We start from the raw sequence: 25,726 nt of genomic DNA, 5'->3' as shown, positions 1-25,726 counted from the left end.
ATTTTCCTAAAACCAAGAGTCATGACGGGGGATAAAGGATGTCTTTTGCTTAAAATAAAGTCATAGTAAACTGAATACACTACAACTTTCCACAAATACATATCATTATCATTTATTACCCCACTATTTCATGTTTTATGACAAAAATACCTGCCAATTTGACAGTACTTTAACAATACCTTAAAAAGAGGATCCTTTATAAATAACAGATAAATCTGATCTTTTTGGGACAGCAAACTATACATTGAAATGTTTAAAAGTTATATGTTGAAATAACGATGTTACCAGATATTGACGAATTAATCACTGAATTGAGTCTGACTGAATATAAGACCTGTTTTTAGCACCAATAAAAAGAATTCTTGAGATTTCTGTTCTGCAGATTTCTAAATGTGCTCCCTGGCAGCGTCTTTTGGGTAAAGGAACAAAGGTGCTCCGAGGAATAAATGCTAGGTTCCTGATTTTATAACATAATTAAGAGTACCAAAAAGAAAAAAAAAAAAAAAAATCCAAGTATTTTCTCCTTTAGTTACCATTATTAAAACTTCTGAGTTTCAAAGAAGAATTTCTTCTTCCTTAAAGTTTTAATTTTGAGGTAGTTATCATGTAAAGTATCAAGTGGAGCCAACTTCAGTCAACAAACACATGATTATTAATGAGATTAATAATCACAAATTTCCATCAGAAAAAGTGAACCGTAAGTTGAGGAAGCAACACGTTCAGCAGTACTCAGGCTTGAGTTTCCAGATTCCTTCACCGCCAGAAGTTCTATGAAAAGTGCACAGATTTCTCAACAGTTCTCGGAAGACACAAGACTGAGATGCAGACAGCTTAGACTCGAACTCCTGCAGTATCTCCCGAGTGCTGGCCTGGCCATCAACGTGGGCCTGAAAAGCGATAAAGTTTCTAATCTCCACCAGAAGGTCATCATGCTCTGTGGTGGGCAGTGGGGCAGAAGCCTCTAGAAGGTGCCCACCTTCACTCTCTAACCGTTCTGGCAGAATCAGGTGGTTTCTCGCTCTCATTCTTGCCAAGAGTGAGGATGAGGTGAGAGCCCCAGATGAAGACTCTGCATCTTCTGTTCTTCCACTAAAATGCTCAGGAACGTTATCTTTTCCTTCCTTTTTCATTGTGCCATCCTGGAAAAAGAAGATCGGTACACTGATATAATTAGTTTTTAGTTTATGCTCCTACTTACTTCCCTAAAGGCTGTGACAGGCCACAAGATACCACATGTGCCAGGGTAGACAGGTTGATGGGGCAAGACTGAGACTCCATCTATCACAAAAGGGAAGGAGGAGAGTCAAACACTCAATCCTCCCACTGTTAAAAGGCACGTCCTAAAAACAATCAAAATAAAAAGAAAGGACAACTGAGCCATTCCCTTTGTCACCATTCTGTCGAAGGAGAGAGGGAAAAGACAGAGTGGAAGAGGCCAGCTCCCAAGCAAGGTTCTTGGGAAATCTGTCTCTAGGAGGCCTGGGACAACCTGCAGTGCCTGTGGGCGGTTCTTCCTTTCAAATGGACCCTGACCCACATGCTGTGGTTAGGGAACTATCTACTTATCAAGGGTGTATTTATTCTCCTTCCCTTTTAAGTCTTCTTATCCTTTACCTACTTTATCTTTTTCCTATTCACACCTAAAGTGAGTTTCTTTAAAACAACACAAAACAAACTATAGAAGGGCCTCAAATCCCTACTGCTAAAAGCACCTAACATTGGAAGTCAAAAAGGTTCTCTTTTCCTAAATGTGCTAATATTAATTTAAAATTGGAGTCTGAACCAGGGAATTCTAACATAATCCTTAATCAGAAAGACCAACAAAAGTACTGAATGGTGATGCAGTCTAGCCCAGTTTCCCTCACTGGAGTACTGAGGGCACTGCAGTACCGCAGGGCATGCTCGAACAGGGAGATGGCACGCTGCTCCAGCTACTGGCATGTGTGCTTTTCTGGCCCTTCCTTCCAGAGGGCAGTGGTATCTGGAGCTGGCAATTCCCTTCCGGATGGGGCAGGCTGTGCCAGCAGTGACATCGGATCACTGTGTTAGGCACTGAGGGCAGCACACAAACTGCCACGGATCTCAGGTTAAAGGTTTTTTTTGTCTCTTGGGAAGTTAGGTGGCTCTTTGAAATTAAAATCAAAGTGTATCACAAATCAGAGCATACCACACAGTATCAGGTGTCAATACACCAGCAATACCCTTTTTCTTCACATCTGAAATCAGGTAAAATTTTCACGGCACTTCAATCAAGCCAGTCTCACCCCAAAAAGCAGAAAAGCTATCACATTACCTGGTACTTCTCTGTTGGAGAGGTCGAAGGAGAACGCTGCACAGAAAAGTTAGAATTCCTTTTCTGACCAAATCTACTCCTAAATAAAGAGAAGAATCACAGTAGATTAAATGTTTCTTTTTGTGACTTAGAGATCATAACACCCTATCAACCACTATCCTCCTCCTGGAAACACAGTCATCTGCACGGCTGTTCTTTCACAGCTGTGTCATTTTTGCTCCAGTCCCCAGATCCCTGCACTGCGCCCTCATGGGAAGCAACCTCTGCATCTCTGAATGGGAACCACTCAATAGCTTCATTCAACATATAATGGAAATCACCCTTTTAGAAAATTATTCTAAGAGCATACTGAATGGCACAGTAATTACTGATTGTTGTAAACCAGCTAATTATCTTATTAAAATGTAATCATTATCTGTATCTTTTACTATTTTTAATGACACTATCTCTCAAACAAAACTGATAACTTCTTCTTCCCATGAAAAGTCACTTTGGAAAAAAGGAGATAAAAGCGAGGAAGAAGGCAGCCTAAGTCACCCAGGTCTGGCATACACAGTCTCTCCCGGCGGGATTTTCTATTACTGCAGGTACAACAGAGTATTAGCACCCACGCCGGCCCTGACTGTCACAGGCATTGTGGGCAACAATCCCTTACTTTATTCCTGCTGGTGCGCCAGAACTTCCCCTGTGGCCAGTCCAGGTGGGGACACCAGACACGGCTCCCAGACACTGCTGACGAGAGAGCCTCAGTGCTTTCAAGGCATCCTGGGCCACTCGGTTGGCTTCTGCTTCCACCAGCACGTAGTCTGGGCTGGCTCCATCCATAATGGCATCATGCTTCAGGACACTGTGCACACCAACTAACGACAACAAAGGAAACAGCTCAGTCTGTACACAAGGTACTCTTCTCCTCTGTATAGTCTAGTGCTGTGATAGTTGAAAAATAACGAACATTTTTAGGTGCTGTTTACCAAGGGGCTACTATGGCCCAGAAACTTGACAAATGCCATTTCTAGTTACACTCACAGCGACCCTAAGGCAGAGGTAGCCACTTATCCCTGTTTAAAAGCAACTGAAGCACAATGTTTTAACAAGAACTTTAACATTTAACCTCTTTCTTGCTACATGGAAAGGAAGCAAAAACCTTCTATCAATAAACTTTTTTGTAAAGGGAAAAATAGAAATGAAAATGCTAGAATTTCTACAAAATAATAACCATGAAAATCCTACACACCCAAATCACTGGGATACATTTAATGTAGTGTTAGTGGCAAATTCAAAGCCTTAAATACTTATACCAATAAAAATGAAAGAATAAAAATAAATGGATTAAACTTCCAAGTAAAAAAGCCATAAAAAAAGCCAAAAAAACCTAAATATAGCAAAAATAAAAGCAAAGGAAGGAAGTAATAAAGATAAATGCAAAAATCAAATGAGGCAGAGAATAATCATGGATCTAATTAATAATCCAAGTCCTGGTTTATTGAAAAAAATCATAAAACACACAACCCATTAGCTTAGCTTAAACAATTAAAAAAGAAAAAATAAATTTACAAAATTGTAAATGACCAGGGGGAACTTATCTTGAAATGGAAGTAAATTTTTTTAAAAATCATTATAAGAGTACTTTACATACTTGTATGCAAACTTGAAAACTAGACAAAATATATGCATATCCTGGGAAAACAGACCAGTAACGGTAGAAGCAATAGAGGAAGTTACCAAGGAACTACCTTACAAAAAAGTATCAGGCCCAGATAGTTTCACAGAAGAATTTCAACAAATCTTAAAAAATCAGATAGTTCCAATGCTTCATAAATTCAGAGAACTGAAAGTGAAATGAAAGTTTCCAAGTCCTTTTTATGAAACAAGTGTAATACTGACAATTAAACCTGAAAAACCCAGTACAAAGAAAACTATAAACCAACATAACATATGAACATAAATGAGAAAAGTACAAAATATAATACCAGACAAAATATAAGATCAAGTAGAAGTTAAGAATTCAAGTTAGGAATTCAAGTTGGTTTAATATTTAAAAATCTAGTATGTGATAAACCTAAAATGGTTTATTAACTCCACAGATAAACTTTCTATAGATCTTGAAAAGCCTTTGACAAAATTCAACATCCATGCCTGCTAAAAAACACTCAGGAAACTGGGAATTGATATTCCTTAATATAATAAAACATATACCACAGTCTTACCTATCACTCAATGGGTAAACACTGGAGGCTATTCCACCAAGAATGAGAAAGATCAGATACCATTATCTCCACTCTTTAACATTTATTTCACATTTACCAAGTGAAATTAGAAAAGGTAGATTGGTTAAAAGACAAATTGAAAACGGAAAAGTGAAACTTTGAGTCCTTTAATGATAGTATACCTAGAAAAATCAATAAAACTTAAAAAATAAAATTCATAAAAATAAAAGGATATAAAATTAACATATAGAAACTTATAACCCACCTTTCTGTTCACAAACAAATGCCAATAAAAAGATAGAATTCCATTTATAAAAAAGATGAAACTCTTTAAGCCCAGGAAATATGTAAAGGCTACACTGAGAAAATTTAGAAGTACTCCTGGAAAGACGTATTATTAGGCTTGACCAAATATAAAGACATCCCTTGTTCTTAACTGGAATGACACAATAGCCATTCTTCCTCAGTTAACTTATTGCAATCCCAATACAAATACAACCCTTTCTATAAAGCTAGACAAACTGATACTAATGTTCACATGGAAAAACAAACATGCATGAATAGCTAGGAAAACACTGAAAAGGCAAAGTGACACCCTACTGAACAGCAGAACACTTAAATTCTAGCAGTCTGGTGCTGCAGCAGGAATAGATGAAATAGGAGGTGGGTCACAAAGTCTGGAAATAGACCCCACTACATATGGAAGGATATAACATGATAAAGGTAGCATATTAACTCACTGGGGACAAATTTTAAATAAATGATGCTAGGAAAGTTGGGGAGTTATTGTAACAAGGCAATACAAAATCCATATCTCATAATCCTAACAGATCAAATATCTAAATGTAAACAATAAAACCATACAAGTAGTACAAGAAAACATGGTGAATTCCTATCGTACATGAATTCTGTAGAATATGAATATGTAGAAAAGTCAGAACAATGACTCAAAATTAGTAACGGATAAGACTGATAAATTTGATTACATATATTTTAAAATGTTTCATAGGCAAAAAATCACAAGTAAAAAAGACAAACTATGAGACAATATTTGTAATAGATATTAAAAATGAAAAGTTAACATGCCTAATCCATAAAGAACTCTATTATTTATCACTGTTATTTTTATTTTTTTGAAGCCACAGTCTCAAGTTGTCATCCATAGCATCAGAGCTCATAGCAACCTCAAACTCTTGGGTTCAAGTGATCCTCTTGCCTCAGATTTTCTATTTTTAGTAAAGACCGGGGTCTCACTTTTGCTCAGGCTGGTCTCAAACTCGTGAGCTCAAGCAATCCACCCACCTCGGCCTCCCAGAGTACTTGGATTACAGGCGTGAGCCACCACGCCTGGCCCATAAAAAACTCTTTAAAATCAAGGAGGGAAAAAATGCCCAAAAACCTGATTCAGAAAAAGGGTAAAAGACATGAACAGACAATTCACACACACAAAAAGACATGAATAACCTTGTTAAATTTCACTCATACTAAAATAAATCCAAATTAAAACTAAAATGAGATAGTTTCTCACCTATCACACTGGCAAAAATGAAAAGTATAACAACACTTGCTTGGCAATAGATGTGTATATTGCTGGTGACAAATTTGATACAAACTTTACAGAGGGGAAGCTGGGCATTATCACACAAAAACAAAAAAAAAACCCTATGTATGCTTTTGATCTAGCACACAATTGGATACCAATTCGGCAGCAAAAACTGCCAAACTGCTGTCAAAAGTGATTGCATCAGATTTTTAATTGGAGATTTCTAGCAGCGTATAAGAGATCCAATTTCTGCACATCTTTACCACACTTAGTACAGTAGACCCTCCATAGTTGACCACCTCCCTGCATCAACCACCTCCTTAAGTTGACCTAATTTTCACAGACTGGACATGTACCACATGTATGTTTCAGTACAGCAGGCCTAGTTCCTTAACCTGACCTTATGTTGACCAGTTTGTTACAGTCTCTTGTGGGTCAACTTAGAGGTTCCACTGTATTTTTTTGACTCCAGCCATTCTAGAGGATTTCTCCTCATTTTGGATCACATTTTCCCACTTCTTTGTATGTCCAACAATTTTTAATTGGGTGTCAAACATTAGTGAATATTATCTTATTGGGTGTTTGGTATTTAAGTATTTCTGTTAACATTCAGGTGGGGCTGAAGCTGTGCTCCCTGTATGGCTAATCATTTCCTACTATTGATGCAAGACCTCTACTCTGCACTATACCCAATGCCCTATGAAACTATATTTTCCAGCCTGGATGGTAGGAAGAGGCTTTATCCCCTGCTGTAGGTGAGTACCAGGCATGTTTCCTTTCATCCTTCTGGGAGGCCTTTTCCAGCCTTAGGTAGTTCCCTTGTATAAATGTGATGGTCACCCACACTAGTAGCAATCAACACTCTTAAGAACTGAGATCTTTATTCCTAAATATCATTCTCCAGGATTCCTTGGAGAAATGGCTGACTCTAAGGCAGGGGCAGAATAAATACAAATTAGTGTGCCAGGAAGTTAAAGAGGTGCTCAAGGTATAGTTGAGGACATGTCAGAGGGACAAGGAAGCGAGCCTGATAGAGGTCCCACTAGGCAAATCCTAGATAATGTGAGTAATCACAATACTATGACTAATAGATCATAGTCATGAAAAGAAAAAAGAATCCGTGAATCCATATTGATATAAAAATAAATGAATAAATAAATAATGGAGAAGGAAAACTTTCCTTTGAATGTTAAGCACCATTTGGCAACCACTGTAGTAATAACTGACAGACGAAAGAATTATCAATGGACGTTAACTAATGGATAAAAGTTTGCTGAGAAACAGGATATTTACAGTCTTTAAGTACAATCCTTCAAAGCACAAATAAATTAAAAAGGGAAAAATATTAACTTCAGTGCTGAGAAACCTGGCAGACCTCACTTAACCCAGTGATCATAAAGCTAACCCACAACAGGGCAAACCAACAACACATGCCTCCTGATAGCTATCCTGAGAAAGACACAACGTCACTTCTGTGGCAGTCCTGCCAAAGACGTGCGCGTGAACGTACGTGTGCGTGAATGATAAAGCAAATGCTGAAAAATGTCAACAACTGGGGTTAAGGATACAGGGGAGTTCTTTGTACTATTAATCTTATTTCTTTAAGTCTGAAATTATTTCGGAATAATAAATTAACAAAAAGATTTAACAATGCTAAATAAAAGTCTTTCTGAAATACCATACATACACCTGCCTTGCTAAACTTATGAATGACATGAACAGCAATCTTTGGAAACTCAAGGCCATCACAGTGAACACAGTGACTGCTAAGGGCTGAACAAAATGGCATTTCCAGGGATGGCTAAGCTGCGCAGGGTTGTATGTCCTCCGTGGTCTTGAGCAACTACTCCTAATTTTTCCTCCCTTAATAAGTTAGCTATCCGCTTTTCTTCTAGGATGCCTGCCTCTAGCCATACTCCTATCTCTCTCCCCCATGATCTGTCACTTTAACCTCCTGTGGTTGGAAAAACCAGATAAATACCACATATAATGAAAGCACCCATTGGTATTCAGGGAGTACACATCTTACTCCTCCTGTAAGTGGCTATAAGTCAAGTACTATTGTTTTCCTCACACCAAACACAAACATTAACTCAGAATGGATCAAAACCTAAATGTAAGAACTACAACTACTAAAACTTAGAAGAAAACACATGAGTAAATATTCATGTCCTTTGGATATGGCAATAAAAGCACAGATGACACAAGACCAAAAAACAGAAATTTACCTTCATAGCATTAAAAACTATTTTGCAAGACCACTGGATGTTGTGGCAGGTGTCTGTAGTCCCAGCTACTTGGGGAGCTGAGGCATGAAAATCACTTAGGCCCAAGAATTGCACTCTACCGAGGGCAACATAGTGAGACTCTGTCTCAAAAAAAACTATTTTTCTCACAGGATAACTTCAAGAAAGTGAAGGTCTTCAGGTCAATACATTTTAAATCTGAGTTTCTGAAGAAAAGCACTGCTGGGTGACCACCCACTGTGCACTGTCAGTGACAGGCTACTACTAGAAACAGCCTCCTTGTTTCTGTTGCTAGCACCCCTGTGGAAATGCAGCAAAAGGATTACCTGATTTTTTGAATAGCTTTTCCAAAACATAATCATCATTGCTTTGTTCCTTGGCCTCACTCTTGTCATTTTCTTGCTTCTGGTACTGCCTTTTCTTCACCAGGTGTGGAATTCGAGTTCCTTCAAACCTGGCATCTCGGCGATGCTTAGAGCTCTTAGGCTTTTGCTTCTGTCCCACATGTTTCTCCAGGGTCTCTTCTTCTGCCACGCTCTGATGTTTTGTTTTTGACTTATGCTTATAAAAATTATTTTCCATTTGTTCATTATCGCAAAGCGGTTCTGTCTGAACCTGACTACTCTCTCTTTTATTAGAAAGATCCTGCTGTTCATCAAGGCTTTTTTCACCAGATGGCCTGGATATGCCACTGATCCTTAAAGAATTTGAACATTCCCCATTTCCACTTATCACTGATGACTCCTCTGTTCTAGACACTGTGTTTGTCTCTTCTCCAAGCCTACTGCTGCTAGTTACACTGCTGCTCATGTGAGGGTCATCTTTTAAAAGATCTCTTTGATTAGAAGTCACTGCGTTTACTTTAGCTTCTATGGTCTTAGATTTCTCTTCAGATGATGTAGCATCATTTGCAGATGTGTGAGAATGAGGGAACTTTTTGCATTTGGGAACATCATGGTCTATTCCAAAGGTCAGTTGAATTTTTCTTTTTAAATGCCGTTTGGGTGTCTGAATATCTGAACCAGTTCCTGTAAAGAGGAATAACATGGTTAATATATTCATAATTCTTATATTATTGATTAGTTCATATTAAATGATTTTATGTAATACCTGCAAAAATAGCACTTGTTTCAGTGCTCTGGGATGCATCTGGACTAGTCAGAGAAAACAGCTCATAAAGATCATTGGACTTGAAAAACCGTCTCTGTTTCGGATCTTTCAGCACTCTATTTGTCAAAAACTGCTTGAAGATTTGTCTAAAACAATAAAAATTAAACTGGTATAAGACAATGTTCAGAGGAGGTCTACCTCAAAATTCAAAATAAAACAATATCAGAGAAATGTGATAGCAGCTGCATGAATGGCTAAATAAGCTCCCAAACTTTCAGCCTTGGAAAATTACAATTTGGGAAGTATATAACAATCAGATGGTCTTGCATGTTTTACAAAACTTAAATTAGAAATAATACCTTATTGGGCAGTGCCTGTGGCTCAGTGAGTAGGGGCCGGCCCCATATACCAAAGGTGGTGGGTTCAAACCCAGCCCTGGCCAAACTACAACAAAAAAAATAGCCCGGCTTTGTGGCAGACACCTGTAGTCCCAGTTAATCGGGAGGCTGAGGCAAGAGAATCACCTGAGCCCAAGAGCTGGAGGTTGCTGTGAGCTGTGATGCTATAGCACTCTGCCAAGAGCAACAAAGTGAGATTCTGTCTCTTAAAAAAAAAACAAATAATACATCATTATATACATCCAGTAAGCCTTTTTAATCTCTGAGATCCATCACATTTCAAGAAATACCTTTGGCACATGTAACTCACAGCCTCTCTGAGCTCCAAGGACTTAGCCTCCCTGACTCTCAGACCAAGAGTGCCCTCCCCTGCCCTTCCCTGCTTGTGGTGAGGCTCAGAAAACTCCCTGACATCAGCTTTGCAATATTTTCAATCTAACCGGTCCCCTCTAGCTTCCACCTGCTGGTCCACTCTCCTGACACCACACCATCATCACTATCATACAGGGATCTCCGCAAGGCAGCACTGTCCCCTCCCTATTGAGACAGGGAAGTGACAGGTGCTGCTTTGGGTACAGCACTGCCACAGGTGATGCCTTGGGCATTACTGTAGTAGTACCTGAGTCAGGAAGTCTCAAGACGAAATTTCAAATTGTCCTGATCAAAACAGAATGGAGGCAGGGCAAGTTCCAACTAGTTAGAACCAAGATGGTGGAGGAATAGCGCCCCTTCCATGACTATTCCTTCTCTTGTTTAGCCCGCTGAATAAGCAGAAAGACAACAGGAACCAGGGGACTGGTTCTCTTCTGCAGGGACAGCCAGTCTCTGCTCTGTCTCTGAAGTAGACTTTCCATAGTTTCTAAATAAACCTCATTTTCACTTTATACTGTTGGCTTGTTCCTGAATTCTTTGTTGAGCAAAGCCAAGCAGTTCTTTGGATTTCAAGTGGTTCCCAGCATTGGGAGTCACTTTTCCTGCGTCATTATCTTTTATTCTCCAGGCTGAAGCCTATATCTCTAAGAGGACGCTCTCTTCTCACAGGATTCAACTCCTCTCCTGCTCTCTCTCACAACAGGCCCTTGAAGAACATGCAACGTTCTAGGAGTGACCTAGTGCATGGTGCAGAGCAGGGAGTTTCCTGCAGAAGCCATGACCGGGGAGGAAGAGAAGCTGGCAATGCCTTGCCTCTACTGCTGAAGTTACTATCACCTAAAATCCCCTAGCCATTATACAGAAAGACAGAGGAAGAAATGGGTGTCCCTAAGGGGCCTCCGAGTCAAAGACCACCAAGACACCCACATGATCACACCTGCATGGTGTATTTAATTAAAAACCAGTATGGTAGCATATGACTTTGTCACTCTTAAAAATTTTTCTGAAAGTGGCACATGAGAGTATATGGAATATGTCTCTCAAAGGATAATCAATATGAAGTTTGCACATAAGTGATCCTTAAAGCAGAACAACACACAAACATTATCAGGTTCAAAAACAATTCTTAAAAACACATAATAAGCCATCTAAGTTTATTTTAATGGGAAAGAAAAGAACACAAAACAAAAAACGACAGCTATATCCTTCAAGTTACAGTAACTATTACCCTAAGACGGGAAGACTTAAAATGGCACTTCAAAAAAATTCCTGCTGTAAACTCTGGTCACAGAGTCGAAGAGTGGAAGCCACGTGCACTAACCGGTGGTAGATCTTTTCTTCAATGGTGCCAGCAGTCAGCAGCCTGTATACAGTCACCTGCTTCTTCTGGCCTATTCTCCACGCTCGCTCCCGGGCCTGCAGCACAGAGAGACATCACAACTAGAGCCCTCGCCAGCAACAAGCGCTTCTGACTAAAGGAAACAAAGATAGCTGGTCACCTCTTTTCACTCTCAGAGGTACAACTTTGGCTAATGAGGCCAGATACACCTAAGGGCTATGAAGGAAGATAAACAGCCAAGTGACAAAGACGCTCTACGTGGGAAAAGAGTTCGTGACTTTACATATATTTTTTACCCCAAATCTAGGAATGGATGCTACAGACAAACTGCTGAGGACGGTCCTGTCTGCCTGACTCTGAGGGGCATTTTCTTCCATGTTAAAGAACAGGAAGCAACCAAAATGTGAAGTAGACACTAAAGCCAACTAGAACATCAAAGGACAATCCCAAGTGCTAACCCTGAAACTATATTTCTACTAATACAGTCTTTTTTAAAAACAAAAAACAGACCTGCGTGTCAGTGCTTGGGTTCCAATCGGGGTCATAGATGATGACTCTGTTTGCCCCAGTCAGGTTGACGCCAAGGCCACCCACCCGAGTGGTCAGAAGAAACACAAATATGGATGTGTCCTAGAGGCAAGACACAGGGCACTCAGTAGGACTAGTTACAGCCCTTCACCCCCGCCTTCACCCAGATTCCACCCCGGAGCCACTGGGCTGTTAACAACACAAGGAATGGTTTATCCTAGAGACCTTCAGGAAATCAAGATCTTACGTCACAGTTCTTACCTTTAATGTTAATTACATTAGCAATATTTAAAAATAATTGGGTCTTCAAGAAGGAAAATAAATTCTTTGTTTAAACATGCACCTCTCAATAATCCAAAAGTACAGTTCGGTGCCCATAGCTCAGTGAGTAGGGCACCGGCCACATACACCGAAGGTGGAGGGTTTGAGCCTGGCCAGGGCCTGTTAAACACCAATGACAACTGCAAAAAAAAAAAAAATAACCAGGCATTGTGGCAGGCACCTATAGTCCCAGCTGCTTGGGAGACTGTGTCAAGAGAATCACTTAAGCCTAAGAATTTGAGGTTGCTGTGAGCTGTGATGCCATGGTACGCTACCGAGGGTGACATAGTGAGACTCCATCTCAAAAAAAAAAAAAAAGTAATAATAATAATCCAAAAGTGCTGTGGGTATGGGTGTGCTTGCTCCTTCCTCTCCACCTACACCAACACCGTGTAACTTCTCTGTCTGTTCACCCAGGTTACCTCATTGTATCTTGTAATCAGTGGTTGTCTTGAAGCTATTGTAGTGGTACCATCCATCTTGAGGTAGGAGTACTTCTGGGCTCTAAGAAATACTTCAAATATGTCCAGCATCTGTTGGGAAGTGAGGGATAAGAGTTTTCCAATCAAATACGCACTCCCAGTGAGTTCTTCTATGTTTGTCACACCTTCCCCAACAGGCCTGTGTTGAAAGGGGTTTCTTGTTTTAAGAAAGATAAACACACTGTTTTGAGAGTACTTCTGGCATTTCCTTATGGTTTAATTCTTACAATTTGTGTAACAGCCTGAGCTGAAGCCCAAATTTACCTACATACAAGAATCAGATGGTGAGTTTTTTTTATAAAGCCAACTTCTGAACTAAGGAAAGGCCAAACTCCCAAAGACATCCACAGGCTGTCGCCTCAGCATCTGTGCTGACTCTCTTTAGAATCATTTTCTTAGATTATATCCTATTTTTGAAGTAATGGGTGTAAGTCATAAAGAACTGACTTGTCTCTTAAACGAGGTTATAAACTCACTTGTCTTGACTGAGAAAACAGCAACACTCGTTGACCCTGCTTGTGCCATATTTTCAATAAAGACTCAACAACAATCATCTTCCCAGAACGTTTCCAGTATCCAAACTGATCTTCTTCTAGTTCGTCTTCTGGAAGACCTTTGGGATTCTTGGTACCTCCAGAAAAGAGATCAGGGTGGTTGCAAATTTTTCTCAGGGCTATAAGTCCAGGGAAAATCTATGGTATGAAAGAATCATATGTGTACTCAGATTACCCCATGTAAAATAATATTCACTCAGGAAGGAAAGGAAGGAGGATATTCAACATGTAAGATTAAAAAATAACTCTTTACTAGCTTCTTAGTTTCTTCCTAGTCACAGTGTTATCAGGAGCTGTAGGAAATTAACTTTCATTCATCCTCTTTCTCTGATAAGACAAGTTTCTCTGGAAACAGAAAAATTCTATTGGACTGGACAGGTTTACAGGGTTAAATGTATGCCAACATTTATACACCCATACACTGAGGCACCTGTACACCATGGCCAGGTAAACAACTGCAACAAAAAGTAGCAGGGCATTGTGGCAGGCACCTGTGGTCCCAGCTACTTGAGAGGCTAAGGCAAAAGAATCATTTAAGCCCAAGAGTTTGAGGTTGCTGTGAGCTGTGACACTATGGCACTCTACCAAGGTTAACATAGCAAGACTCTGTCTAAAAAAAAAAATGTATGCAATTCACAGCATTATAAACTGCGTATAATGTTTTATAACTGACTCATCTTTTAAGTATATTAAATAGAAATGTCATATCATCCTAAAAAGAAGGGGAGATTCTGGGAGAGGAATAAATGTGAATGACTGAAAAATCACCTGTAGACATCAACGAAGATGAAGTAAGAAATTGTGAGAGGTGGTGAAAAGAATTGAAATGACTTAGTCTGGAACTAAAAGGACCTGGATGTCATGAACACAGGCATTCCTGTCACCCATTGGTCTCTTCACTTCCTCACGAATGTGTGACTGGCCCAGGGTATACTTCAGACTGGCACACAGCGCCACTCAGCTGTGCCCTCAGGAGCACAGAGGGAGGATCACAGGCACAAAGCACAACAAGAATCGAGGGCACACCAGCATGCGTTCACTGCAGGAAGGCCCGACACCAAAGGGCCTGGGGTGCTAGGGTCTATTTTGAAAGCACCCCACAAAGACAGCTCTGCCCAGGATGACACTGAGGAGGGCATGTGCTAGATCACTGTGGAATCTCACATGTTAAATCAGTAAGCTACAACTCATAGGTTAAAACAATCTACCTGAAGCTGTAGACCAGCAGTTCTCAACCTGTGGGTCACAACCCACAGGAACTGTATTAAAGGACCGTGGCATTAGGAAGGTTGAGAACCACTGCTGTAGACTAAATGCTGATTATAAATTACTATATATGCTTACTGAGCAGCCATACACCCACATTTGGTACCAAGTATTGCCAAAAGCTAAAAGGTCATTAAAATTCATTAAAAATGGCCTTTCCTCAGTGTGCCTGGGGCTGTTCCCTTCATCTGCATGGGATCGCCGGTCCCTGCAGGGCTCACCACTGCCCATCCTGCTGTACCAGGCCACAGTGCGGGCTTCAAGTGTGCAGTACCACTGTCCTGATGAAAAGGGAGCGTGCTGAAATTTTATCATATGTTCTCTTACTTCTGGAAGGGCTTCAAATTCAGTAAGGGTTCTCACCGAAATGTTTTCTTGAGGGTCAAAGGGCCTCCCTGGCCCAGGGTCAGCACATGCCACCCGCATGAAATGAAGCCCAGCTTCTAGCACATGTGCCTTGGCTAGCCCAAGATAACTCCATCAACTGTGTAGTCCCAGCAACTCACTCTCACTTCAGTGTCTGGGCATACTCTGCCGTGGCACAGGTGTTCCAAAAGCCAAATTCCACCACATTCATATTATATATATGATGGGGCTTTTCAGAGAAGATACTAACCAGTGTCTGAATGCTGGACAACAGCAGAAAGAGAGCTTTCTCAGTACTGGACAACAGAATGACCATAAATAAATGCCTTTCACACACCAGGGACAATGAGAATTAGAGTCAGAAACATCTGAATCAGAATTATATCATAGTGGTTCATAAACATTTATCAAAGTATGGGTTCCTTTAAGAAGCTAATGAAACTTAAGAATCCTTATGATCTTCTCCACAAATATGTGATTCTGGTCATAATTTTTGGGAAAGACCCTAACACCCACCCACCTGCAAGGCAGGAACCTCAGGAGGAGCAGGCTACACACAGCTTGGTGGTCACACCTGCAACTGGGTTCCAGCTTTATAGCTCATGGCTCTGCAACCTGCCACCAGTCAACCAACTCCGCTGCATCTTACACCTCCAAACTGTAAGCTGACCCCATATCTACCATAAATGAACCAAGATGACATTATGTGAAAGGCCTGGCACATTCTAGATCCCAGTTTCCTTTCTTCCCACACTTTCCTGGGCACACAATTCATTTCTGCAGCTTCTATTCTTTAGCCCACCTGCATCTCTCCATTGAGAATCCCGTACACTTCTTTGGAATCAACAAAATTTTGGTAGATTTTATGCTGCTCATCTGTAAGCCGGCAAAATAAGACCTACAGAGAAAAAAGACAAAGAAACTATAATTTCAGAAATAATTTAACAGAATAAAATAATTAAAATATCAATAAAATTTCCTCACCAAAAGAGCATAACTAACGTATGGGATTTTAACAATGCACCTCTTATTAAAACAACAAAACACAACACCACCTCTGGTAGTTGCACAGAGCACAGACCCCCCCCCACCCCTGCTCAACACTCCCATCTCCATCACCCATTCGCCCCACCGTTCCACCTGTGCCTGAAGACTAGCTTCCTGCTCACCAGCAAGTTAATTCTCCAGGCTAGGCTCGATATGCTTGGACCATCCCACCTCCTGTGACGCTCACCTGTGCTCTACTCCGCAGACCAGACCAGGAGCCTTAACCTCACGCAGAACACTCCCTTGCCTGGAGCTCTAAGCTCTCTGACCCTCCAGCCCCAGTGCACAAACCACTCTGTGCCTTGGTGCTCTCTAATGCTCTGCCTCTTAAACCCTCTCTTTCTCCAAGTCCACCACCACCCCATCAAGACTTGACTTTCTTCTTTGGCCAGTCATATTCCCACTAGATGTTCCTTCAGCCACCCCTCTGCCACCCATGCAGACCCTTTTCAACTGCCCGCACAGAACCTGTAAACTTCCAAATGGGCATCAGCTCAACCATCTGCCTTCTCCATTCCTGTGGTCAGCGCTGAGCACTGCTGGAGGACAGCCCCCACTTGGCGGCATCCTGCCACCGCCCACTCTTGTTCTAAAGGATCCAGCACCCACCCCTCCACACACACCCTGTCCCCCAGTGCCTTCCACAAACCCTCCTGCTGTTAGACACTCCTCACTGCCCAAACCACCCACCCACCTTTGTCTCAATCTCTACTGAAAAACAATCAAACTAATAAAAACAAAACAACCAAAATCAAACCTCAAACTACCAGATTCAGGCATGATTCCCTAGTTTTCCCTAAGGAAAACTAAAAATATCTCTTCTTCTCCATCACCTCACCTCATTTTCCTTTATTCCCAGAGGGAGAGGCTTCCGTACAAGATCAAGGGCAACCTTTCCCTTTGTGCCAAATCTGAAAACCTGCCCACCTTCCTCAGGGCAGTGCCCCAGCCATCAGACTCTCCAAAAGTCGATGCTGGGGTTGTCCCCAACTCCACTTGCTTACCACCAGTCACTCCTAAAGCCTGTACCCATGCACAGCTGACAAGCACCTGCACTCAAGCCACAGAAGCTCTTCTGGACAACGGCACTAAGCTCCCGGCTGCCACATACAGCAGGCTCCTCACAGTCCACTGCACTTATCCTTACTCTTGACACCCAGCCTCTCCTCACCACCCCCGGTCCCTTGGCCTCAGCACTCCCTCCCCAACCAACTCCCAGCACATTCCTCTTCCTCTGCCCTCCCCTCACATGCTGCTGCACCTGCTTACCTGGGCTGCACACTTCTGCTCAATTGACACATCCTCCTCGGGCAAATCTACACCTGCTCAGGACTGTAGCATCTTTCCTGCTCATGGCCCAGCCTAAAACTCTCCTCAGAGCTCAAGGCCCTTGGGCAACTGACTTTCAGGCAAGTGGAAGCCCCACAGGCACTTAAATAGACCCTCAGACAATCCCATCAGCCATCCCCTCCATGCTGTATGTCCTTTGGAAACGTCCACTGTGCCAGATCCCTCCCAGCATCCGAAGGAGACTCCTGGGAGGCACCAAGCCCCTCAGGCCCTCCTGCCGGCCCAGTCCTGGCTTAGCCCAGGCCCACCCCATCTCTCCAAGGACTGTCTAGGACCAGCTAACTCAGCCTTTGCCTCACTCTCCTTGCCTGCCGATGCTTTCGCTCGCTGCCTGAGAACTCTTTCTAAAATATAAACTTGAAGAGGATTTTAATTCCTAATTTCTTAAATTTGTATCACAGTCCTTTAACTACAATGGCAACAGAGAGAAAGTCTTTCCTCTCAAGCACAAAGTTAACTGAATAAATTATTCACCAGGTGCCTAGTCCCTGCAAATCACCATATCAGGTGTTAAGAGGGACTATTAGATAGGTAAGTCGTCCCGAACTCCGAGAGCTCCTAGCAGGATCTTCACAGCAAGTCCAGAGTGTGCTGTGGGAAAGCCTCCAGGTGGAGGGGACATCACATACCAAGGGAAAAGAAGTGGCCTATGGCTAGGACACACAGCCCGGGATACAAGAAGACATTTGGAGAGGCTGCAGTGCAACTAAAATGGTAAAAAATAAGCTAAATGGCCTTCTCTTGCAGGCAGTGGGGTGAGGAACAGCAAAGGTATGTTGACAGGAAGACGAGCCTTGGATAAAATAACCCAAAACCAATGTGCAGAACTGAATGGAGTGGGAGCCTCAAGTGGGAGGCTAGACACCAACTGCACTCATTTATGAGGAAAGACACACGATGTGAAACAGACGCGCACGTGAGAAGGAAAAAGAACATGCGGAACCCGGAGCACCTGGCTGATTTGGAGTCAGGGACAGGGCAGCCCTGAGGAACAGGCAGGAAGGGGAATGACACACATGTTCCAGATCCTTCAGTTCTGACATTCAGAATCTACAATCCATTTATTTTTAGGCACTAAGAACAGGGTGCTTGTCTATCGAGATTACAGTACACTAAGATGGAACTGAAAAGGATAACCCTTTAACACCTACCCCCTTGCTCAGTACCTTCCCATCACTCAGAGCAAAATCCAGTCTCTGTGTGATCAGTGGGCCGTGGCACGTGACCTTGGCATGTGGCCTCCAACAAGTAATCCAACTTCCTCACCTGCCGTCCTCCTCCCTGCCCCAGGCCTGGCCACGCTGGCCTCTCTGCTGTCTGTGGATGTCCCCTGCACTGCCACAGTCCCCCTCCCAGAATGCTCTGCCCCCAGAACCTGTGTGACTTGCTTCTTCTCCTTCAGGCCTCTGCTCAAATGTCAGTTAATCAGAGGTCTTCTCTGACCACCTTGTAAAAGGCCCAATTCCTCAAATCCTTGACCTCAGCATTCCCAGATTATCCTTCAGCTCTGCTTCATTTTTCTCCACACTCCCTACCACATGACATCATTTGTTTTATTTGTGACTCTCTCTCCCCCTCAAGAATAAATGTGAGTTCCATGAGAACTGCTATATCCCAGAGCCTAGAATCACATCAGGCATGTGAGTGGCCCCTAATACAATGTGTAGTGTGAATAAATGGAACTTAAGAAAATGGAGAGATTTACAAAGAACAGCTGTAGGAACCCATGTATTAATAAGAGACAGATAAAAGCCTGTGGACTAGAAAGAGTCCACCACCCATATAGGTGCACCCAGCCACAGACCAGCCTGCCCACAGCTCCAGGACCACACCTGTGAGCTGTGTCTCTCGTAAGCACAGGAAAAATCAGTGATGGGGCAGGCACGCCTGTGTTTTAGAAATGCTGCATTATCTCCTGGATTTACAGACCTGTTCATTTTTATCCGGCAAAGACAGGCTCATCTTGACATCTGACTTCATTCTCCGCAGCAGGTAAGGATTTATTGTATCTCGTAAGACACATGCACACTTATAAGCAGTTTTAACCTTTAATAAGAGCAAAGGGGAAACATTACTGTGTATTTAAGGAATGTTCTTCCCTCTCAACCTGATTGCTTAAAAAAATAAAGGAATGACCAATGATTGTACAAAATTGTAGGAAATGACAGGAAAATGATTTGGAAAATCTAGTGTAAGTTCCATTCCGGGGGTGGCAGCTTTCACAATAACATCATCAGTCAAAATAAAAATTAACCTATTTAACCAAAATGTACAACAACAAAATAAACCCTGATACTGTTGTGCCTGATTCTATACTTTGCTTTGATTATTACTATATAGTTAAACCCTAAAGTAGACATTTATTTGGTTTCTGACCACCCTCTAGGGGAAAAACTGCTTTTACATGAATCTTTGCTTATAATCTTGTATTCTGCAAAAGCTACAAAGAAACTTTTACTCCACAAGACTGAAGATCAAAAGCTAACTCTGGGGAAAAGCTGCCACAAGGGGAGCAAGCATCCAATAAGAGAGATTATTGCCCACTGGAGACTTAGGAGAGTAAGTTCAAGAAGAGCCCTCTGATCCCAGAAACAAAGGTCACTCTGCCCTCAAATGGAGCATCTGGCTCCATAATGGAGGATAGCCGTGTGAGATGGGGCTAACCGTATGCAAAAAAACACCACCCAGGAAACCACTCCATTTGCAATTCACTTACAGGCAAACAAAGAATTCAATAAATTATTGATACTTAGAAAAAAACTAAACTAAGCCTTAACAACTTAGTAAATTGCTATTTCAAAGAAAAACAATTCTAATCAAACTTTAAGAAAATCAGCTGTAAAATGATCAGCTGTAAAAAAGCTTGACCACAATACGTATAGAAAAACACAAGTTAAAAAAAATTAGCATGTTGGGTGGCGCCTGTGGCTCAGTGAGTAGGGCGCCGGCCCCATATGCCAAGGGTGGCAGGTTCAAACCCAGCCCAGGCCAAACTGCAACAACAACAAAAAAAATAGCTGGGCGTTATGGCGGGCGCCTGTAGTCCCAGCTACTTGGGAGGCTGAGTCAAGAGAATCGCCTAAGCCCAAGGATTCGGAGGTTGTTGTGAGCTGTGTGACACCATGGCACTTTACCGAAGGCGATAAGGTGAGACTCTGTCTTTACAAAAAAAAAAAAAAAAAATTAGCATGTTAAAAACATTTTCAAAGACTCTAACTACACCTCACCCAAGTCTGTACACATGTATGTACATATGTGTGATTGTAGTGTGAATGTTTGTGCATAAATATAAAAAACACATTTTCTTGGAATAATAGATAGTAACAAAGCTCAACTAATCAACTTTTAATTACAAATAACCCCTTAAATGTAGCATTCATTGATAAAAATTACCTTTAAGATTACCTTCTGATGCAGAGATAATGAAATTTCATAATTTAACACCACATTATAGTTCCACCAAGGGAGCAAGTATATGTAATGCATTAAGGAAACTGTCCCTGCACCCTCCCTCTACCCACTGTCTCTCCCCCCCAAAAATGAGCCCACTGGTTGGGGAACTGGTCAATGAAACCAGGGCTGAGCTGGGGAATAAACAGCCCAGTGGCTGGTCTCCTGCTCCCTGCCTCATGAGGATCTTATATTTAATTCCCACTGACTCCGAGTCTCTTTCTCTGTCAGTAAAAACATGAGACTATCCATTAGGATTTCTCTCTCACCCCCAACCCCCCCAAAGCTGTGGAAAGCAGACCCCTTGCTGAGCTTGCCCATGCTGCTTCTGTTCCTCCAAACATGGTACCCTGCCTCTTCCAGAGCAGAGTGACCTTAGGCAAGCCCCCAAAACACTGAGTCTCAATAACCTTGAGCATGAAATGAGAAGGTTCAACTAGATATCCCCACAGATTCTTTTCAGCTCAACACTGGCTGCCCCAGCTGAGCACACCAGCCCCTGAAGCAGTCTGCGAATGCTGTCCCCTCACCTTCCTCAGCCTTTCAGGCCTGGGCTTAGTCTCCCTTCTCCAGAAAGCCTTGTTTGAGCCCCACAAGCTCTGCTACTGAGTATCTCTCCTGGGGATAGTCCTGAGGACCCTGTATTGAAGGCAGGTTTATTTACTACTCGCCCCCAGGCCACCCCTCCCACTCAACTGGGAATACTAGTCAAGGGAAGGCTCTGGTTCTGGCTCCCTCCCATCATTTTAGCCCAAGCCTGGCACTGTGGACAATCTCCTAAAGATTTGATAATGCATGGCAACCACGGTCTTAAACAAAAATGAGCAAATGAAACCAGCACCTCTGCTTCCAAGGACCTACCATCTAGATAAAGAATAAAGATAAGACCACAAACTCCTGAAACAAGAACTTCAAGGAAGAAACAGACCGTAATGACATGTTCTCCAAGCAATTCTCCACAAACAACTTATTAATTCCAAAGGAGAAGTGGTGACTTCACAGAGCTTTGAAATCTGGCCAACACTACCTTACCTGAGTAATCAGAGTTAATAGCACTAATAACAGGACAAACCGACAGCATGTGCCTCCTGATACTGTGCACTGGGAAAGAAAGACCACTTCTGTGATATTCCTGCCAAGGATGCAAAACCCAAATCCAACCATGAAGAATATACAAGAACTACACTGAGGCACACTGCACAAACTAGCAGGCCTGTAGTCTTCACAAGTGTCAAGGTCATGAAAGGCAAAAGAAAGCTTGGAAGACCTGCTGTTCCCGATTAAAGGAGGCTAGGGAGACATGGAAACTACTAGAATCACTGGAAAAATGTGACTACAGATTAAAGAAATACATCAATGTTAAATTTTCTTATGATTTTGAAGTTTAACTATGGGTGTGTCAGAGTTGTCCTTGTTCTTAAGAAGATACACTGAAGAATTTGGGGGAAATCTAATCTTCCAACCCAATCATATTTGCAACTTACTCTCAGATGATTCAGAAAAATAGCATTAATTTGTATATATGTATGCAGGGAAGTAGGGGAGAGGGAGGGAAGGAATGATAACACAAATGTGGCAAAATGTTAGCAAAATATTAACAATCAGTAAATCTGGGTAAAGCGTACATGGGAGTTCTTTCACAATTCTTGCAACTTTCATTAAGTTTGAAATTATCTAAAAATAAAGAACTGTTTAAATCATTCAATCTCAGGGTGGCACCTGTGGCTTAGTGAGTAGGGCACTGGCCCCATATACCGAGGGTGGCGGGTTCAAACCCGGCCCCGGCCAAACTGCAACAACATCTGGGCTTTGTGGCAGGCGCCTGTAGTCCCAGCTACTCAGGAGGCTGAGGCAAGAGAATCGCCTAAGTCCAAGAGCTAGAGGTTGCTGTGAGCTGTGATGCCACAACGCTCTACCAAGGGTGATGAAATGAGACTCTGTTTCTTAAAAAAGAAAGAAAAAAAAATCAATATCAAAATGTAAAAGATATTAAAATTGTTTATGACAATCCTGTTATTTAAAAGGTCTAAAATTCTTTTTCTAATATTCTAAAAAATGAGTCTGTCTATTCTGGTGGAAGGCGTGATCCCTGGCTCAGCCAAGGGCTGGCAGGTGCAGGTCTGCCTGAGGGCTATACACACACCCTGCCTCCTGTGAGGCTGGAGCCTGCCACACATGCCACACACTGCCCTTGGGCTGGCTTCATCTCCTCATCTTCCTGCCTGTGACAACCCCATTCCAGTGGCAGCAAGCTCACCACCCCCACAGCATCTGTAGGCCAATCAAGTGTGTCTCTTCGCTGTTCCCAGACACATAAGGTGGCCACATTCACACTGCTGCTCTAATCTAGAATGCCCTTACTTTCATTGCCCATTTTCCCAGAATCAGGGTAAAGGACACATTTCTCATTAAGTTTTCCCTAAACAATTCCTGCTGTCCCCTTTTCTAAATTTCTCCACAACTTTGTAAGATACACTACCTAGTGGGACACAGTGGCTCACATTTGTAATCCTAGCACTTTGGAAGGCCAGGGCAGAATGATTTCTTGAGGCTAGAAGTTCATGATCAGCCTGAGCAAGAGCAAGGCCCTGTCCCTAAAAAAAAAAAATAAACAAAACAAACAAACATAAAAAATTAGCTGGGCATGGCAGCACACACCTATAGTCTCAGCTACTTGGGAGGCTGAAGCAGGAGGATCCATACAGCCCAGGAGTTTGAGGTTGCTGTGAGTTATAGTGACACCAGTGCACTCCAGACTGGATTACCAAGTGAGATCCCCATCTCAGAAAAAGCCCAAAAACACTGAGGGGGGGTGGTGAGGGTGGTATCCTGAGTCTCCCTATACCTACCCCAAATGCCGTCAAGAGAAATAAGTTTTGATCTTATAAAAACCACACAAAACTTTAAAAGGAAAGTGCACTACCCCATTTTGCAGAACTGATTTATATGCTGCCCACAACTGATTCACTTGTTTCATATTCTGACTGCTCTTCCAACCACACGTGACATTTTATTTTTATTTATCTGTTTGAAACATTCCAAGAACAACCAACAACAAACTGATTAATTTCTATTACACAAGGAAAAGTTATTATTCAAGGACTTTCATTTAAGTGAATATGTCTCATGATTTTTTAAGTAAAAAAATACGATCTAAAAATAATTTTGTGCTTTTTACCAGATACTAACTTATAAGCCTGGACATTTTCCTTAAATTCTGAAGGACTTGGCTAAAAAATGTATTATTTAATAAGAATGTCTAAAATATTAAAATGCCAAAGTATTATCTGCTTGATCCATTACCTGTACTGGGGAAGCATTTGCATATCCCCCCATGGTGATGGGGACGGAGAACTGCTCCATAAACACAGGCAATGTGCCTAACTTTCCAGGGAAGACAAAGTCAAAAAGTGACCACAGCTCTCTGAGGTTATTTTGCATTGGTGAGCCAGACAAGATGATCCGATGAGGAGTACGGAACTATTTGAGGAAAGAAAATATCTTTTTTGTTAAATTCGCTTTCTAACAGATGATCACCATCCCTACCCCAAAGCACTCCCATGCAATACTGCTACTTAACACATTCATTCATCATTTCAGTTCCTGCACAGTTTGGTCTTCTCTAAAACACAGATACCTTATGTAGATATAACTCTTCAATTACATTTAGATGAAAAAAATGGGGAAAAAGTTTATCGTTCAAGCTGACACTATGAATTATAATTGGATTTGGTTACATTTTAGCAACTGATGCCTAAAAGAGACATTAAGTAATATGAACAATCACAGTTAAAAAAACATAATTATGGGCAAGAATGAAAAATTTTCTGCATTAAGGCAAAATACGTATTTTTAATTCTCTATGCAAAGACACAAGGAAAGATTTAATAAATGTGCTACTGAAAGCAGGTAGTTTATTCTGAATTAAATATCATTCTCTACCTGGAAATCCCCCTTGTTATGAGAGGCCATACCTGTTTGCAAGCAAGGGTGACAGCAGCATTTGGATTTCGAATTTTGTGTCCTTCGTCCAAGATCACATAGTGCCAGTCATACCTACTAATGTCATCCTGCATCAGTCGAATGTAGGAGTAAGAAGTGATCAAAATCCCGTGACAATGAGCAATATCTCGAATTAGTTTCTCCTAAAACCACAGTAAAATGGATAAAGCCAAATTTCAATAAGAAGTGAAATTAAATGAGCATGACTTAAAATGATACCTTGTCAATCATGACATAATCTAAAGCGTGTCTTAAAAATGTACAAACACAAGCATAATCCATACAATCCTAATTCTACATTATCAGGACTGGAAGTGTACTTTACATGTCATTAACCTGAATGGTTGTAAACATTAACATAGCCACTACTGGCGGGGGTCTCAAAAAAAAATGAAATAAAACATGTAAATACTTACCTAGTATTTTTCCAAAACATTTTGTGTGTCCATCCTTGTTAAACTTAAAACAAGGTGGATGAAAAAGGATATATTACTTTAAAACAAAAACGAGAAAATTCAAGGAGACATGGAAGACAAATCTAGGAGCTCTAACATTGTATGACACGAATTGCGAGAAAAGAGCGGAAAGACTGTAAGACACTGGTTTTTAAAATGATAGTAAAAAGAAACCCCATAAACTAAGGGAAGACTTGAGTCCACAGAGCAAAATGTCAGACAGGAGCACTGAAAACAGACATAGATCTTTAGGCACATCTTACCAGATGTCTGAGACCTTATCTCAAAAAACAATAAACAAATAAATGGAAAAATTATAGGTAATGACATACCATTTGTTAAATTATTAAAACATAATAATTAAGTCTAAATATTAAACACTTTAAAATATAAATGA

General features: G+C 41.5%; 1 protein-coding gene across 3 annotated transcripts in view; it reads right to left on the bottom strand.

The window, feature by feature from the left end:
- Positions 1-565: 565 nt before the first annotated feature.
- ERCC6 (ERCC excision repair 6, chromatin remodeling factor) overlaps positions 566-25,726 on the bottom strand; it is a 77,783-nt gene continuing 52,622 nt past the window's right edge. For all 3 annotated transcript variants that reach the window (XM_053584275.1, XM_053584274.1, XM_053584273.1), the window contains 13 exons: positions 24,847-25,017; positions 24,176-24,352; positions 19,352-19,468; positions 15,828-15,923; positions 13,316-13,531; positions 12,780-12,890; positions 12,019-12,138; positions 11,491-11,585; positions 9,400-9,545; positions 8,616-9,317; positions 2,949-3,153; positions 2,294-2,372; positions 566-1,139 (listed from right to left, as the gene is read on the bottom strand). In XM_053584275.1, the coding sequence (XP_053440250.1) occupies positions 720-1,139; positions 2,294-2,372; positions 2,949-3,153; positions 8,616-9,317; positions 9,400-9,545; positions 11,491-11,585; positions 12,019-12,138; positions 12,780-12,890; positions 13,316-13,531; positions 15,828-15,923; positions 19,352-19,468; positions 24,176-24,352; positions 24,847-25,017 (2,655 nt within the window). In that variant the 3' untranslated portion in view covers positions 566-719. The remainder of the gene's footprint in view (positions 1,140-2,293; positions 2,373-2,948; positions 3,154-8,615; positions 9,318-9,399; positions 9,546-11,490; positions 11,586-12,018; positions 12,139-12,779; positions 12,891-13,315; positions 13,532-15,827; positions 15,924-19,351; positions 19,469-24,175; positions 24,353-24,846; positions 25,018-25,726) is intronic.

This window comes from Nycticebus coucang, chromosome 3 (assembly GCF_027406575.1).
Source record: "Nycticebus coucang isolate mNycCou1 chromosome 3, mNycCou1.pri, whole genome shotgun sequence".
Taxonomy (NCBI): domain Eukaryota; kingdom Metazoa; phylum Chordata; class Mammalia; order Primates; family Lorisidae; genus Nycticebus; species Nycticebus coucang.
This window is presented reverse-complemented; position numbering and strand designations above follow the sequence as displayed.